Source organism: Equus asinus, chromosome 21, assembly GCF_041296235.1.
Source record: "Equus asinus isolate D_3611 breed Donkey chromosome 21, EquAss-T2T_v2, whole genome shotgun sequence".
NCBI classification, from domain to species: domain Eukaryota; kingdom Metazoa; phylum Chordata; class Mammalia; order Perissodactyla; family Equidae; genus Equus; species Equus asinus.
The window spans coordinates 97,854,408-97,870,157 of NC_091810.1; the positions used below are offsets into that span (position 1 = coordinate 97,854,408).

The 15,750-nt window shown below is 42.0% G+C and overlaps 1 protein-coding gene across 1 annotated transcript in view; it reads right to left on the bottom strand.

The window, feature by feature from the left end:
* Positions 1-14,245, bottom strand: part of GPR149 (G protein-coupled receptor 149) — a 62,313-nt gene extending 48,068 nt beyond the window's left edge. The window contains exons 1-3 of the mRNA XM_044754932.2: positions 13,165-14,245; positions 12,135-12,327; positions 6,074-6,531 (exon numbers count right to left, since the gene is read on the bottom strand). Of these exons, the coding sequence (XP_044610867.2) occupies positions 6,074-6,531; positions 12,135-12,327; positions 13,165-14,109 (1,596 nt within the window). The 5' untranslated portion in view covers positions 14,110-14,245. The remainder of the gene's footprint in view (positions 1-6,073; positions 6,532-12,134; positions 12,328-13,164) is intronic.
* Positions 14,246-15,750: the final 1,505 nt, after the last annotated feature.

The window sequence follows — 15,750 nt, forward strand, 5'->3', positions numbered from 1 at the left end:
CCAATACAAGGAACCAGAACTCTTTTTAAAAATGGTTGATTCCAGGGATGGGTCAGGGAAAATACAAGATGAAGCTAGAATATCTTGTGCTGCTAGAAAGTAAGGAAGTATTTAAAAAGATGAGGATAGCATGTTGAATAGATACAGGCATCAACCTGTGGAGCTCCCAGTGGCCAAATCTAGGACAACTGGAGTAACAAAGGAAATAATAATAGTATGGCTTACAACGTATAGATAAAAATAAATATCTATGAAGCTAGGCTAATAAAAATAAACAAGCAAATGGAGGAGAAGAGATAGCTTTTTCTTACAGGAGAATTCCAATAATAAATATAGAAGGAATGGCAGAAATAGAAAATCACCTTCACATAAGTGTTGCAGGCAAGATTCATCAATGAATGCTAAAATTAGTGGGCAAAAGTATGATATGAAACAGAATATTTGTATAGTCTCAGAAAGTCTCTCCACAAGGTACTTATAAGTTACGAAGGGGAAAATAGTAACTTTACATGGAGAAATCTGGCAGACATTACCCTTACGAAGTGACCAAAGTTTCATCACCATCCTAAGACATATCGACATCATGTACTCTTGACATGATGCTCTGGGAAGGACAAACATCACTTCTGTGGTATTCTTGTCCAAAATCCATAACTTCAATTTAATCAACAGAAAACATAAGCCAATTACAAATTGAAGGATATTCCAGCAACAAAACAAAACAAAACAAAACAAAACAAAACAAAATGGTCGATAGTATTCAAAAGTCTCAAAGTCATGTAAGACAAAGAAAGGCTGAGGAACTGCTACAAATTGGAGGAGACATGACCACAAATGCAATATGGGCCCGGGAATTAGATTTTGGACCAGAAAGAGGACATCAGCAGGACAACAGGCAAAACTGAAATAAGGTCTAGAAATTAATTTCCTGACAATTACATTATTGTGATGTGACATGCTATATTAGTGGAAGTTGGATGAAGGATATATTAGAACTCTCTGTACTATTTTTGAAACTGTTTGGTAAATCCAAAATTAGTTCACAATAAAAAGTTTAAAAAATAGAGTGGGCTTTCAGCCACTTGAGTTCAAGTAAGGAAGAATCACTCAGTGGGAGGTTGTAAAGAGATTCAAGCCATAAAGGGGTGGTCCGATTCATAGCTTTAAAGTCTCTTTAAACCATGAGCTTTTTAGAGAATGTTGACAGAACTCTTAGCTTAAAAGGTGAATTATAGGATTCGCCACAAACTTTGATCCAATGTTTATCCCCTTGACTTTGTAGAAAGAAATTGAACAGTTAGCTCCATTGTACTTAATTTCAGCAAATGGGGCATGCTGTGAGGATCACAAGGTATGTTATGAAATATGTGAATTAGTTTACGATGCAACTCCCTTCGCTTCAACTTCCAAGACTTTGAATTCTGGAGAAAAAATTCACACTCATGGATAGTTTTCAGCCACATTCCAAAAAGCCATTCTAAACTATACCAGATAATCACAAAAAAAGACTCAAACAAGTGAACTCAGGTGAAAATTACACTCTTAAGGAGGGTAGATTACACAGCAGTAACTGCAGCAGGGTCCCAATTGTGGCAAAAGTAAAAATACGAGCATGGGAAAGAGTCTAACATTTTACATGATAAAATATAAACAGTAGTTAACTTGGAATGGTCGGAAGTGGGTGTTTTTTCTTTGCTTATCAATTTTTAAATTTTCTACAATAATTATATTACTTTATAATCATAAAACAATGAAGGCTCAAAAAGTTTTTTTTAAAAAAAAGCAGTGTAACAATTTTTCAGGTCTCTGAATAGTGAGTAACCACTCCAAACAAATGGATGTAGCCAAACATAAAATATCTATACTCCAGATAGTCATTTTTTAGGATGACTGCCTTGAGGCTACAAATAGGAGCTGGTAAGTGAATTTTCTCCTATGGTCACTTCAGTTAAAAATGTCAAAAATTACTCAGAGAACAAGATTAAGCATTTGCAATTATTAAGTTAAGAGTCTCATGGGAAACACTAACATCTTACCCTAATTTATTTTTTTAACATTTTATTTTTTTAAATGAAAAGAGAACATGTATGTTGTTTAGGGAGAGGAAATAGATATGTGTGTCGGGGTATTTTCTTCTAGTCTTATTTCACCTCATGGGGCATATCTTAAGTGAAAAGGATTAATTTTGCCCTGTTCTTTAACCTAGTATCCATCTCCTGGTGACCAGAGGCTACAGCTGGGTTTCTGGAATTTTAATGGGCATCTGAGCCGGGGGAGATTCTGATCCTGCAGGTCTGGGAGGAACCTGATGTTGCACTGGGGCCACCTGGGGGTTTGTTAGAAATGCAAAAGCTTGGACCTCACTTCAGATTTACTCAATCACAATCTACATTTTAACAAGATCCCCATTTGCCTTATTTGCACACTAAACTTTGAGAAGCTCTGATCCAAAGGATCCAAAATAGTCTAGTTGGACTTTGGGTTTCCACACTTTCCTATGAAAATTATTTAAAGAAGTAATAACATTAAAAAAGAGTATAGAAACCAATGTTGCCACTGAACTCTGTGAGCCGACAGCACAACTTTGATTTGTAGAACTGTTTTTAGATAGTGAAAACATTTTCCTTCAAATGGAAATAAAATTTCTTTGGTTCTCAGGTGACTTTAAAGTTAGTTCTTGTTGGTTTTTCGTCCTTATGCTGAATGGGTTATGTACTAATTCAAATGCAATCCCTTACCCCGTTTGTCTCTCACTTGAGAAGGATCATTTTAGAATCTGTTTTTCCATATTCTAGTGGCATAATGAAGAACCTTGAACCTTTCAGATGCTTTGATGATAGGATTATAAATGGGATTAAGTGGCATAGTTAACAGCATATCTTTGTTTCTGATTTGCAAAAACGAATACATGAGTTTCTAGAGCTCTCCAATAACACATGAAAGGAAAAGAAATGGAATCCATGGGTAATTTGGTGAGTTTAAATATTAAAAGAGGAAATTAGAGTGATTACCCACAAGCCTCTAAATTACTGTATAAGTCTAATTTCTTTATTCACAGATGACAACACTTTTGGATTCTGGAGAATTATTACTTCATTTGAGGAACAATCATACTATGGCTACCACTTTGAAACTTTGTAACTGAAGAACCCTGACATTTATGACTATTTTTCTCTGAACATCTTAACAGTGAACAGCTTAGGATTCTAGCTAATAGGGGTCCAAAAAGAAGCGATTGTGTGGCTAAGTTTAACACTGAATTTCAGTCTTACACTCTCAACTCTCATCAGTTTCACTGGATCACATTTAAACTCACTGAAGCCATCCTACCAGAATCTTCCTTTCGCTGTAACCATCTGACACTCACTCCCACCAGGACTGCCAACAAGACACACTGAGAATTTGTTCGCTAACATAAATGCTAATAAAAAATGAAGCAACATGTATTGTAAAAATAAAATGGGACTCACTAAATATATTTTAAATCAAACCTGTTTTTAAAAGCCTAAAAACAAAGAACATACACATTCAATTAGCACCATTAGATAGGAGCTGATAGATTGAGCCTAAATATTTGAAAGTACAACTGTAGAAAATCAAAAGAGAGAGTGTTTTCAGAGTCACTGCCGCGTCCACCGCAGCTGAATGTATCACTGCAAGACGCACGAGTTAACGCTGCCTGCAGAGCACAGAGGGCGCCTGGAAGAAAAGGAGGAAATGGCAGTGCTTCAAGTTACCACCTCCTGCCCTGAAATGCCTGCTGGTGGAGAACAGGGGAGAGCAGAAACCCGTCTCGGGTCATAGGGAGCATTCTCATAAGCTTTTCAACCCTAGTGTGTTTTGGTTATGTTAACCTTAAAGGCCATAGGCAGTTTTGCCAAGGGAAGGTCATACCAATAACATCAGCCTGTGGTTTAAGGATTTACTATTGTTGTTTTGCTGAGGAAGACTGGCCCTGAGCTGACATCCATGCCCACCTTCCTCTACTTTATATGTGGGACACCTGTCACAGCATGGCTCGATAAGTGGTGTGTAGGTCCATGCCCGGGATCCGAACTCACGAACCCCGGGCTGCTGAAGTGGAGCGGGCGAACTTAACCACTGTGCTACCAGACCGGCCCCTAAATCATTTTATTTTATGATTTACAGAGGTTTGCGGGTAAGTCGTGATTCTTCATCCTTGTAGGACAATGTACTTACATGGAAACACTGTCTGACCCTTTGACAAGTTTCTCAGTGTTGGTAATTGCTTACATTCTCCAAACTAGAACCAAAACCTCTAAATGAGGGCTGTAAGTTGTGATATTTTTAGATGATAATTCCCAAAGTTTTCACAAAAAGCATAAGAAAATGGAGTCATTTAAAATAATGTTGAGTACAAAAAGAGCAGACACAGTATGATAAGCAATTGGTGCAGTATGACACCATCTTTAGAAAGCTCGGAAGAAGCAAAACTAAACAACGTACTCTGTTAGAAGCATGTTCATTTGTGATAACACAACAAAACTAAAAGCAGGAGCAAGATTCAAGATGGCTATACGCCCTCAGGGGTAAGCATGGATGGGGTCGGGGCGTAGCACGTTATTGGGACGTGTACACACACACACGCACACACATGCGCACACATTTGAAATTGTAGGGATTATCCTCTTAGCTGGGGTACCATTTTGCTCTAGAAATACTGAGCATTATGTCCTGTCAAGAAAATACTTTTCACTGTAGTTTTCAATTTATGGTAAATATTTGGTGATTTTTTTCCAAGATCCTAATCATTAAATAACATGAATAATTATTTTAATAATATTTTTGTATATTTTCTTTTATTATCTGACTTGCTTTTTTTTTTTTAAAGATTGGCCCCTGAGCTAACAAACCATTGCCCATCCTTTTTTTTTTAGCTGCTTTTTCTCCCCAAATCCCCCAAGTACATAGTTGTATATTTCAGTCGTGGGTCCTTCTAGTTGTGGCATGTGGGACGCCACCTCAACACGGCCTAATGAGCCATGAGGCTCATGAGGCTCCTATTCAACTTACCTTTTAAACAGTGATATCAGAGTAAGACTAGTCATTTTAATTAATCAATGAGAATAAAGGAAATTTCAGATTACACTGCTCATATTTGTAGTTGGTGTTACATGTTCATACTTTTGATCAACGAATGCATTATTCCTAGCAGATATTTCTGAAATTACGTTTTTGTTTCCAGAGACTAGGTGCAAGTGGACTTTGATTTCCACTAAATTGTGTAGAAAAAGGCTCCTCTTCCTAGTAAACCAATAGTGGGGAAAGCAAGCAAGGGCGCCTTTAATTACCAGACCTGAGACTCTGAGAGAGCAATCTCCTATTGATATCACACCACAATTTCAATAAAATAAGAAGCATCCGCCATCATTCCAGGCAGGCTGGAATCCAAGAGAGAATGGGGTGAGATTAACACTCAAATTCTTCCAATTTTAGAAAACATTGTAAAACCATTCTTCCATCCTTAAAGGGATGGAACATTCAGCAGGGCTTGCACGGCCCCCTTGGGGGTATCTGGAATAGATCTTTTTTCCCTGCTGAGTACTAGAGGCTTTACTTCTAATGGGACCAAGAGGCAAGCTGTCTGGTATAGGTGTAGCCGGCCTCCCCTGCTCACTCCCAGCCGTATAAATATTTGCCTTTACGTAAAAACAGAAAACCTCTCTTGGAGACTGTGCAATACTTTTTGGGTGAGAGAGAGAAGAATAGAACCTACAAGTTAACTAATTTGAAACAAGTTCTGAGAGTCTAGTCTGAATTTAGACAGATTACTTGAGGATGAAATAGAATGCTCTGCGCTTCTCGAAGAACCTATTTAGCTCTGCCAATCCCCAAACGTATAGATTTTGAATGAAAATGTGTAAGTAATTAAAAAAATTTAAAAATCCTTCAAAAGACACCTTGAAATAAAATCTGGTAGTATGGAAATTAATCGAGGCAAGTGAAATTCAGCTCAGACCTGATAGGATGAAATAAGCAACTGATAATTTTTTTATGCCTATCATATGTGGTCTCACTTTTAATTTGACATGAAAAACAACCTTTACTGTACCTGACGAGGGGTTCTTTCTGATTTACTCCTACACCATTCCCAGTCTGAGAGGTCTGGTTTCTGACTCTCCTCATGAGAAAGTCTTCTTTCTGGCCCTTCCAAAAAGGTGGTTTCTTCATAGTTAATGTCACCTCCTGTTTTTTCGGAAACCAGTAGATCAACGCCCCTTTGACTGTGGGAATCCTGTTCAGCCTCTGTAATATCAGTATTCGTGCATTTGTTGATGCCTTTCAGGGTGGAGCTGTCCAGACAGGGTGTAGTGCTGATTTCCACTTTTATGGCGTTGAAGATATCACAAGAGTCTCTCTGAGAGTCTTTTGCAGTTTTGCACTCGTAGTTCATGAGACTGTGATATGATGTAGAATTTTCAGCATCGTCATAGTAATCTTCATATGCTATTTTATAAATTCCATAACTTCGTTGGAAAGATAGATTGAATTCAAAGCCTCTCCTCTTGGCTAAGTAAAAACAAAACCAAATTTCCTTGGTTAGGAAGGTAGATATAAACAGTAGTTGGATATACATAGTGAATAAAAATAGGAAAGTGTATTCAACTTGATTACTATGAAGTTAAAGCTATCTTCCTTTACTTCTTGACAATCACGAAAAGCAATTATGCCTCACAAATTCAAGTCATCTTATCACTCTGGGCCTAATTTTTTCACTTGCACAATGAAGGGCTTGAAATACATAAATCCCAAGGGCCCTGCAGACTTTAAAGCGGTTTTATGTAACAAAAGTGTAACCATAAATTAGAAAGCTCTCATATACATTCAGTTTTAGTTTTAGCAGTTTTAGTCTACCAATTATCTGTACACTTCTTTATTTGGGGATAAAATATATTATTTATAGAGGTTGGCCCCGTGGCCAGGTGGTTAATTTCGTGAGCTCCACTTTGGTGGCCCGGGGTTTCGCTGGTTCGGATCCCGGGCGCCAACATGGCACCACTCATCAAGCCATGGTGAGGCGGCGTCCCATGTAGCACAACCAGAAGGACCCACAACTAGAATACACAACTATGTATGGAGGGCTTTGTGGGGAAGAAGAAGAAGAAGAAAAAAGATTGGCAACAAATGTTATCTCAGGTGCCAATCTTTAAAAAAATATATATTATTTATAAATTTTGTTTTGCTAGAAATTAATTAAGTAGCTCTTAATATTATATGAGTTATTCAGCTGACAATACTACCAACAGATATAACTGCTTTAAATATTTTTATGTATACCATTCCTGACATTTATATGTTTATAAATGCACATGTTAAAAATTAGACAATGCTGTAATCTAGTTTTTAAACTTTTTAAAATAACATGTACATTTCTGATACAAATAAATTTGGAATGAATTGTTAAAAAGAGTGAATAGATTTATATTTCTGTGAACGGAAGCACTTTACAACATGTCTATCAACGTGAATAATTACAAGATGAGTTTAGCAGGGATGCATAAAAATTTTTATGTTTTAAATTATGTGAAATATGATGGTATCCTAAATATAGTGCTACTAATTGGTGGAAATGGTACAAAGTCTTAGTAGAATAATAAGTGAAAATGTGGCAGAAAGTCCTACAACTTTTGTGTGAATGTCATTAAGTACTAGATAATTTTTATATATTGAGAATGAAGCTATATCAAGACAGTAGACAAAATGCAATTTAATGTTTTGGTTTTCATCTTTCAAAACATAGATCATTTCAAAAAATTTTTCTACTTGGATAACTCTGTATTTTATAGCAGACATTTCCTTAGTGAAAAAATTTATGAAAAGTTATAAAATTTCTATGGGAACAACAGGTAAAATTTGATTTATTTTATAATACATCCTAGTGTCATTCACATGCTGATTCGATTCTGAAATTTTCCCAGAACTGAAGATTTAAAAGCCAATTCTGCTGTCTGAAAAATAGAGTTTATAGATATCATATATTACTTTAGCCAAAACATTCCTTGTTTGAGCCAGAACACAAACAAGAATTTCTTCAAAGAAATTGGAATTCAAAGAAAATGGAAAAGTAGAAACATATGTTAATACTTTATATACTGTCTCATTTATAGTTCTATGTACCTTTTCTAGTAATATAGTCCAGTAAAATTAAACTGAGATTTTTAACTTTAAAAGTGTGAAAGCTGATAGAACTAAAAGGATGTTTAAATTATTGATAGGTTTCCCTTTTCTCTAAAAATGATATAAAGTGACAAATTGTCAACTCAGGAACATTAAGCAAAGAAAAACTGTCATAAAAATACAATTTTATCACACAACGTGATAAAATTGAGTCTGTGGCTATATATTTTATTAGCTGCATATTATAACTATGAACCATGTAAAGCAAAAATGAGTAACGTTTTTGAAGGAGTATGCAGGTTTTGTCAATGGGGAATCTGCGTGCATGTCATGAGGTGCACGAGGCAGTCTCAGGCAATGGGAGGAAAGTGGGAGTGTGATGGATACCGAGGGGAGATAGCATGTCCCAGGACCAAGTGATGCACATAGGTCAGGCCACGTGACACAGCAACAACCCCACACAGGAAAAAGCTTATTGGTGCCATTTTACAATTGAAAAAACTGAGGCTGATAGAGAAAACCTATCTAAGGTCACTTACCTGGTAAAGATATTTGAATGTAAAGCTCACTGATTTCAGAATTGGAGTTATTAACCTCTGTGTGAAATTGCTTTACTATAATCAGACCCATGAGAGAAACAGGGTAATGGAGGCAGAATGTCCTGGATTTGCTGTCTTTAACTTATGGGAAGTTCATTAACTATGAAGTGTAACCAAGAAAAACATTTCTTGTTAGTGACTCCTTAACACGAAAGGTAAATTCTGACTGAGGTAACTAATGGAGACAACACGTTATAACAAGACAACAGAGTTGACAATGTTTGACTAATAGCTTACAAGAACCTTCAGGACCATCAGAATGTAGTCAGGATCTTTTGAGGTCTATACTACACTTAGGAAAAATATAATTTTATATTTGTTCTGGAAAGCAAAACCCTGGATAAAGCCTGAATTAGCTCTAGTTTTGCTTTTAATCACATCTTGCTAATTAGGATTTTAGACATAGCTAATTACATCAGCTTATAAAAATAAATAATTCTTCAGAGTAATGTCACCAGATATTCTCATTTTGTCAAAAAATGAAAGATGAAAAACTGAGTAAAAGTCATGTCATGCAAACAAAATGAGTCTGAAAGCCATATCCAACCCGTGTGTCTGCCACCTGGGACCTCTGTGTTAAAAATCATCCTTTTTTTTTAACACTTTTGTTTTGAGATGATAGTAATATAGATTATTGTTAGAAACAGGAGAGAATTATTATTTCTGCAAATTATTTTCCATTACTGACATCCGTTTTCTGGTTGCATGACTCTCAGTTTCCATTCAGTGAAGCTGAGATGTAAAATTATATTTACATCTGCAAAATGAGTTCATGGTAAATATGAGTTAGGAGAAAACAGTTTCCCTTCCTTGCTTCTGGAGTTCCCTGATAAAGCATGTAAAGGGTTAGGGGCCGGCCCTGTGGCCGAGTGGTTAAGTTCGCACATTCCGCTTCAGCGGCCGAGGGTTCGGATCCTGCGTGCGGACATGGCACCGCTCACTAGGCCATGTTGAGGCGGCATCCCACATGCCACAACTAGAAGGACCCACAAATAAAATATACAATACATATGTACAAATATATGTACTGGGGGGATTTGGGGAGAAAAAAGCAGGGGGAAAAAAAAGAAGATTGGCAACAGTTGTTAGCTCAGGTGCCAATCTTTAAAAAAAAAGAAAAGAATGTAAAGGGAGGGCTCTTAGTTTATTATGGAGAAAAAGCTTAAATGTGAAACTGGAGCCATAGTCCCAAAGAATCAAAGTCCAATAATTGATGAAGCACCTGCCCACCTGAGGATGAGCCATCTTAGGGCTTCAAAATTCTATTTTTGGAGCCGGCCCAGTGGTGCAGTGGTTAAGTTCGCATGTTCTGGTTTGGTGGCCCAGGGTTCGCTGGTTCAGATCCTGGGTGTGGACATGGCACCGCTTGTCAAGCCCTGATGTGGCAGGCGTCCCACATATAAAGTAGAGGAAGATGAGCATGGATGTTAGCTCAGGGCCAGTCTTCCTCAGCAAAAAGAGGAGGATTGGCAGCAGATGTTAGCTCAGGGCTAATCTTCCTCAAAAAAAAATCCTGTTGTGTCATCCCAGCAATGGAAACTTTACAGTGGATCTTCAGACAGTGAAAACACACCACATGTATTCTCAGAATTTCCTATGGCAGAACCTGCGATCATAAAAACGATGGAGCCATTGGAACCATAAGCATCTTAAACTAATGTTTCTCACAATGTCTCACTTTTGAAGCCATGACTTCTTCTGTAAGCCACATATTTCAATGCCTTTCCTGAAATTTTAGAATAAATACAAATAAAAGCAATGGTAATTTTAGAAGAAAAATGTCATTTTGATCTCGAAAGGCATGGTTTTAATTTCAAACATGAGATGTAAACGTGATGGTTGACTCTGCTGGCCTGCTGCAGGCCCTTCGGTCTTGTGCAGGAGAAGACAGAATCCTTCCCAGACCGTCTGCAGTGATGGATCTGTTGCATTGTGTTGCTTTCACTTCTGATAGGGGTGTCCGCTCCTTAAAATGACTGCCCTGAAGCACTTCACACAGACTTTCCATTTTCGGTGGCACTAGACTTTTCTTGTCCTCTCACAGTCTTAAATACCATAAGAAAAGGCTAATTCACTAATTTAGTAGCAAAGTGTTAATGCTTGATAGAACACTAGAATTTTCAGGCTGGTCAATTATTTTTATACGTTATATGTTCTTTTATGTGTCCCTGCAAAATTTATTATTAATTTTCTGTGTCATTGCTGCTCTGGATATTAATCTCCAAAAGCAAATAATTATTATAAGTTCCTTGGTTATTTTATTTTAAAAACATAGATGAATTTGGCATCTATTACAATAGGACTTTATGGCATACTTAACACTAAAAAAAAAAAAAACTCTGGTCATTTGAAAAATACCTAGACATATTAAATTTTAAATGTCATCAATGCATGGAAAATGACTAGTTCATGACTAATCAATGGTTATAGAGTAACCTAATAACTGTTTATAGAATAACCCTGTCATAGAACTGAGTGCAGAATATACTTCAATATTCTCCAGTTTTCACACCCCTAAAATAGTCTGAGACGAACTGTTTTTATTTACCCTTTCTTCTCTGTTAAAGAACAAAATACATGCTTATTCTGAGCAAAGGACCATTAATGGAACAGTTAATTCAGTGTATGCTAATGCATTGTCTTCCTGGCAGAGTCAAAATGTGTAAGTCAGTCCTCAACTCGTCCTGTGTTCGTGTGGGAACGGCCACACTCCAGTGGTTCTGTAACCGACCCACTTCCTTTCTAGGTGTGCCTTTAGAACACATTTGTTATTTGTTGTTGTTTTTTTTAAGTAGCTAGCATAGCTAGATTCATACACAAACGTACATTGACAAACTCACCCACCTTTGTCCTTTCTGGAAACTGAGGTGTTTTGGGGTGGGGGTGTTGCTTTGTGTGTATATGTGTGTTTTCTAAAAGCAGAAACAAACACTTGGCATTTGTTTTGGAACTGTTTTCAGGCACTCTGCAACCACTTCCAAAACCCTGGAAGAACATCGCGGCACCGTAAGGAGAATGCTGTCTTTACTGTTCCACTACTAGCAATGGGCTGAGCCATCATGAGTTTCCAGCTCCTCAAGGAGCTCATCTCTTTCCTACTAGACTTAGGAGGGGATTCATTTTCTACTCTGGGCTCAGGGCTGTGGTGGACACCACGTCTAAGGGCCTGTGTTGAACGAATTCTGTCTCTTCCTTTCTTACCTAAAATAATCATGGCTCTAAACCTGCCTCATTTAAAACTTAGGTCAACCCTGTGTTAAGAATTGTTCCACAGTTTCTTCTTACCTCTCACTCGCCCTCGGCCTCGTCCTCCCTGCTCACCCGGCTCTCCACGGACCACTTTTCTGACCTGACTGACTGCGCTCTGCACCGACCCCAGCGCTCTGCACCACTGACCTTTCCTCCCGTCCGACGCCACCTCACAGGCGCCCTGCTTGCAGTCGATGATGCAGCCACAGGGCAGGTGGGCCCAGCGTTTGGACAGGACGAACACTGGGGTCACAGTGGTGGCCAGCAGGGTTAGGAGGAAGCTGAGTGTCTCGAAGGGAAGGCTCTGAGACCCCACGGCGTGCTGGACCACCATGTGGACCTGCAAAGGCAGAGAACTTCAGAGCTGTCCCAGGACCCCATTTTGCACCTCGCCAAGCCTCTCCCCCTTCTGCAGGCTCCTTTCTGGGCCGCCGCCCTGGTTTGGGCGGTGGACCCTGGATCCCCTGGGGCAGGCCCGCCGCTCCAGGCCGCACAGGGGTTTGGGGGTTTCGCTCTCCAGCCCGCTCTGGGCCCGCCGCCAGGTCAAGTCTCCACCAGGGAAGCACAGTCCACAGAGCGAGGGACGCTACCGGGAAAACGAGCCGGCGTCTCCGCGACCTGCACCTCACATCCCCGACCCTCACCTCCGCGGGCGCTTGTCACAGCAGGGCGCCGCCCTGCCACCTCTCGACGGGGCTCCCGCCTGCAGGCTTGAACAAAAGCCTGTTTTGTCCCCCGCCTTCTCCCTCCACTTCTGATGGCGCCTCTCCTCTCTCTCCCGCTGGGCACGGGCGGCGCCCCTACCGGGCAGGGATGGAGCGGAGAGAAGGGGATGACAGAAGGTTGGGGAAAAACGCCCCTTTTACTCCCTGCCTCCTTTTCTGCACACTCCCAGATGTTGCTACGAGAGAAGAGAACACCTTTGGCCAGGACGGATCCAGGGAAACTAAGTCTCCCGCCCAGAGCGCTCCCCGCCCCCTGCCCAGTTTTGAAACGGGAACTTCAGTAGCCAAGACTCCGTGGGCAGCCAGCCCGACCCGCGAGCTGCCCTCCTCCCGGCGCGTGGCTGAACCGGAGACGCATCGCGCGGTGGACCGAGCGGCGCGTGTCTCGGGGACGCCGGTGCCCACGCGCACCGCCCGGCACACACCCCGCGCACGGGCGACCGCGCCTTTACCATCATGGGCAGCCACAGGACGACCTTCGCCAGCGCCAGGACGAAAGAGAAGCGCCTCTGCGCCGCGCTCACGGCGAGGCTGCGGGGGCCGTGGACAGCCCCCCGGGACCCCCAGCCCGGCCTCGGTCCGAGCGCAGCGGCCGAGCTCGGGGGCCGAGTTCCCGCGCCCCGCAGGGCCGGGCCCGCAGCGCCGTCCGGGGACCGGGCGAGCCCGCCGCCCGCGGTCGGAGGAGTCCCGGGCGTGCACGCGCCGCGGGGCATCGCCCGGTAGTTGGCGCGCAGTCTGGGCGGCTCCTCCGAGCACAGCAGCTGGTGGGTGAGCGGCACCGAGAGGCCCGCCAGGAGCGCGAAGGCCGCGGAGTACACGGCGAAGGGGAGCAGCACGTAGGAGCTGGAGCGGTCGGCCAGGCAGCCCCAGGGCGTGCGCACGAAGGCGCCCCAGCCGCCCAGCGGTGGCGAGGCCAGCAGCAGGCTGACCGCCCACACGGCCAACGCCGCGCCCAGCGCCCGGCCCGCTCCTCCCGGGGCCGGCCCGCTCCCCGCGGCCCCGCGCATCGTGCGAAAGTTGTAGGAGACCAGCAGAGTCGCCTTCAAGTTGCTGGAGAGCCCCTGGCACAGATACAGTAAGGCAGAGGTGGTGCACAGGGGCTGGAAGTGGTCAGGGGCCTCTTTTGGCCACTGCAGGAACAGGAAGATGGTCACCGACAGGACGCTCATGAGGTCATCCCCAGACCACGAAGCCACAAGCGTGGACACCACAGTTCTGTTCTGCATTTTCAGCAGGGACACCAGCGAATAGATGCTGCCCGCCAGGGCTGCCAGAGTCATCAGGCTTGTCAGGCAAAAAAGATAGATATTCGGAGGTCCTGCTGGATCCGTCGAATTACGATTTTCTTTCTGCAAGCTAGAGTCATTAGTTGATAAGTTACTGAAAAATACAGACATTGTCCTGGGTCAGTATTTAATTTCCCTTTCAATGAGTCTGTAAATACTCTCAAAATAAAGCGTGGCTGTTAGTTGCAAATCAGATCTCATTTTCTCCTACAAGTTTCCCTGCGATCTCCCCCATCGATCCAGCAGAAAATGGTCAGGTATGTCTCCTTTATCTCTGACTCAACCCATATTTTAAAACTGGCTTCCATTTAAAGCATCAATAAGAAACTTTTCAACATTCCAATTAAAAACAAACCAGAAACTCGCTCCCAAAACCATCAAGTTTCAGGCGTGAAAGCAAAAGCTCCTCAGGTAGACTGAAAAAACCGTGATGTCTGGGTCCTTTTGGGTCCTTCTTATGGAGCAAAGCAGCTTGTAGCGTGAGGTAATCAAACTCTGTTCACTTTTTAGGAGCAGTAACATGATGCATTTGGTTCCAGAGCTGGATTAAAAGGCAGAGAGATTTTCAGGTAGGTCTCAGCTTTGCCGATGCAGAGACACACACACACACACACACACACACACACAGCACAGCTACCCGTGGGAACCGCGGCGTTCTTCAATCAGCCTGTGATCCTCATCCTCGGAGCTGCAGGAAGGAGGAGTCAGCTCCAAGCAGGAGAGAAGCAGGAACAAAAGGGAGGCGAGTTCAGTGTCTGAGCGAAATGTAGCACATCTTCTCAGCCTGCCTCCTTCGAAGCAAGAAACACTGTCCTTGCTAAGCCTGCCCCTTGGGTTTCGATACGTAAAACTAGCCCGAATACTTGCTCAGGCTGGATGTGAATGACAAATACCATCTTGAGAGATCCAGGCTACTCCGCTTATGGGCTGCTTTTATTCTTATCTAGAGCTTTCTAATTCATAATCCATCAGAGGAAGAATATCATCAATGCCATTTCTAAAAGAATAGGATGTACCAGCTTTGTTTTTAAAATGTGTATTGTACTTAAGAAGAAGAATGTCATAATGGTCTTCATTACACTAAACAAGATTTTGCAGAATCTTTGGGTAGAGCCATACTAGCTTTAGGCATGTAACTATTTTCTGTCAATGTCATCCAGTAAGCAAGCTGCCATTTGAATAAATAGTATGTCTAGTTGTTAAAGTTAGATGGCATTATATAGGGCTAAACGGGAGGTTACCCCACAAAAGCATTCTTAACCAGAGTATTTGGGGTGTCGTGTACAATCATTGCATCTCTGAACTCATTTTAAGTGCTGTCAATTTTGCAAGATGAGTGGCTTAGCAAAGACGCTACTGAAAGCAGTAGTTCTGGTCTGGGACTTATTTCCCAGGATGCTTTAAGGTAGCATTGCTCCTCAGCTCAGATTCAAGACCTGGGATGGCCAGGTCCTGAGTGGAAGCAGGGGAGGGGATGGGGAAAGCTGATATGGTGATGATGTAAATGAACGGATGTGGTGATAGAACTCCGACCATTCCTGTCATTTTAGAGGTAACTGAAGCTACGTTTTGAACCTGGATCTGTTCAAGTGGAAAGTGATTGTCCTGGTCCCTGCTGGCCGTACCCTTCACTAAACACAGCAGCAGGTGCTCTGCCTCTCTGGGCCTGTTGTCTGAGTGCCCCTTCCCTCAGCAGGTGGAAACAAGCCTCCTGTGACAGCCCGCTCAGCGCTCCGGCTCTCCCTCCTGCAG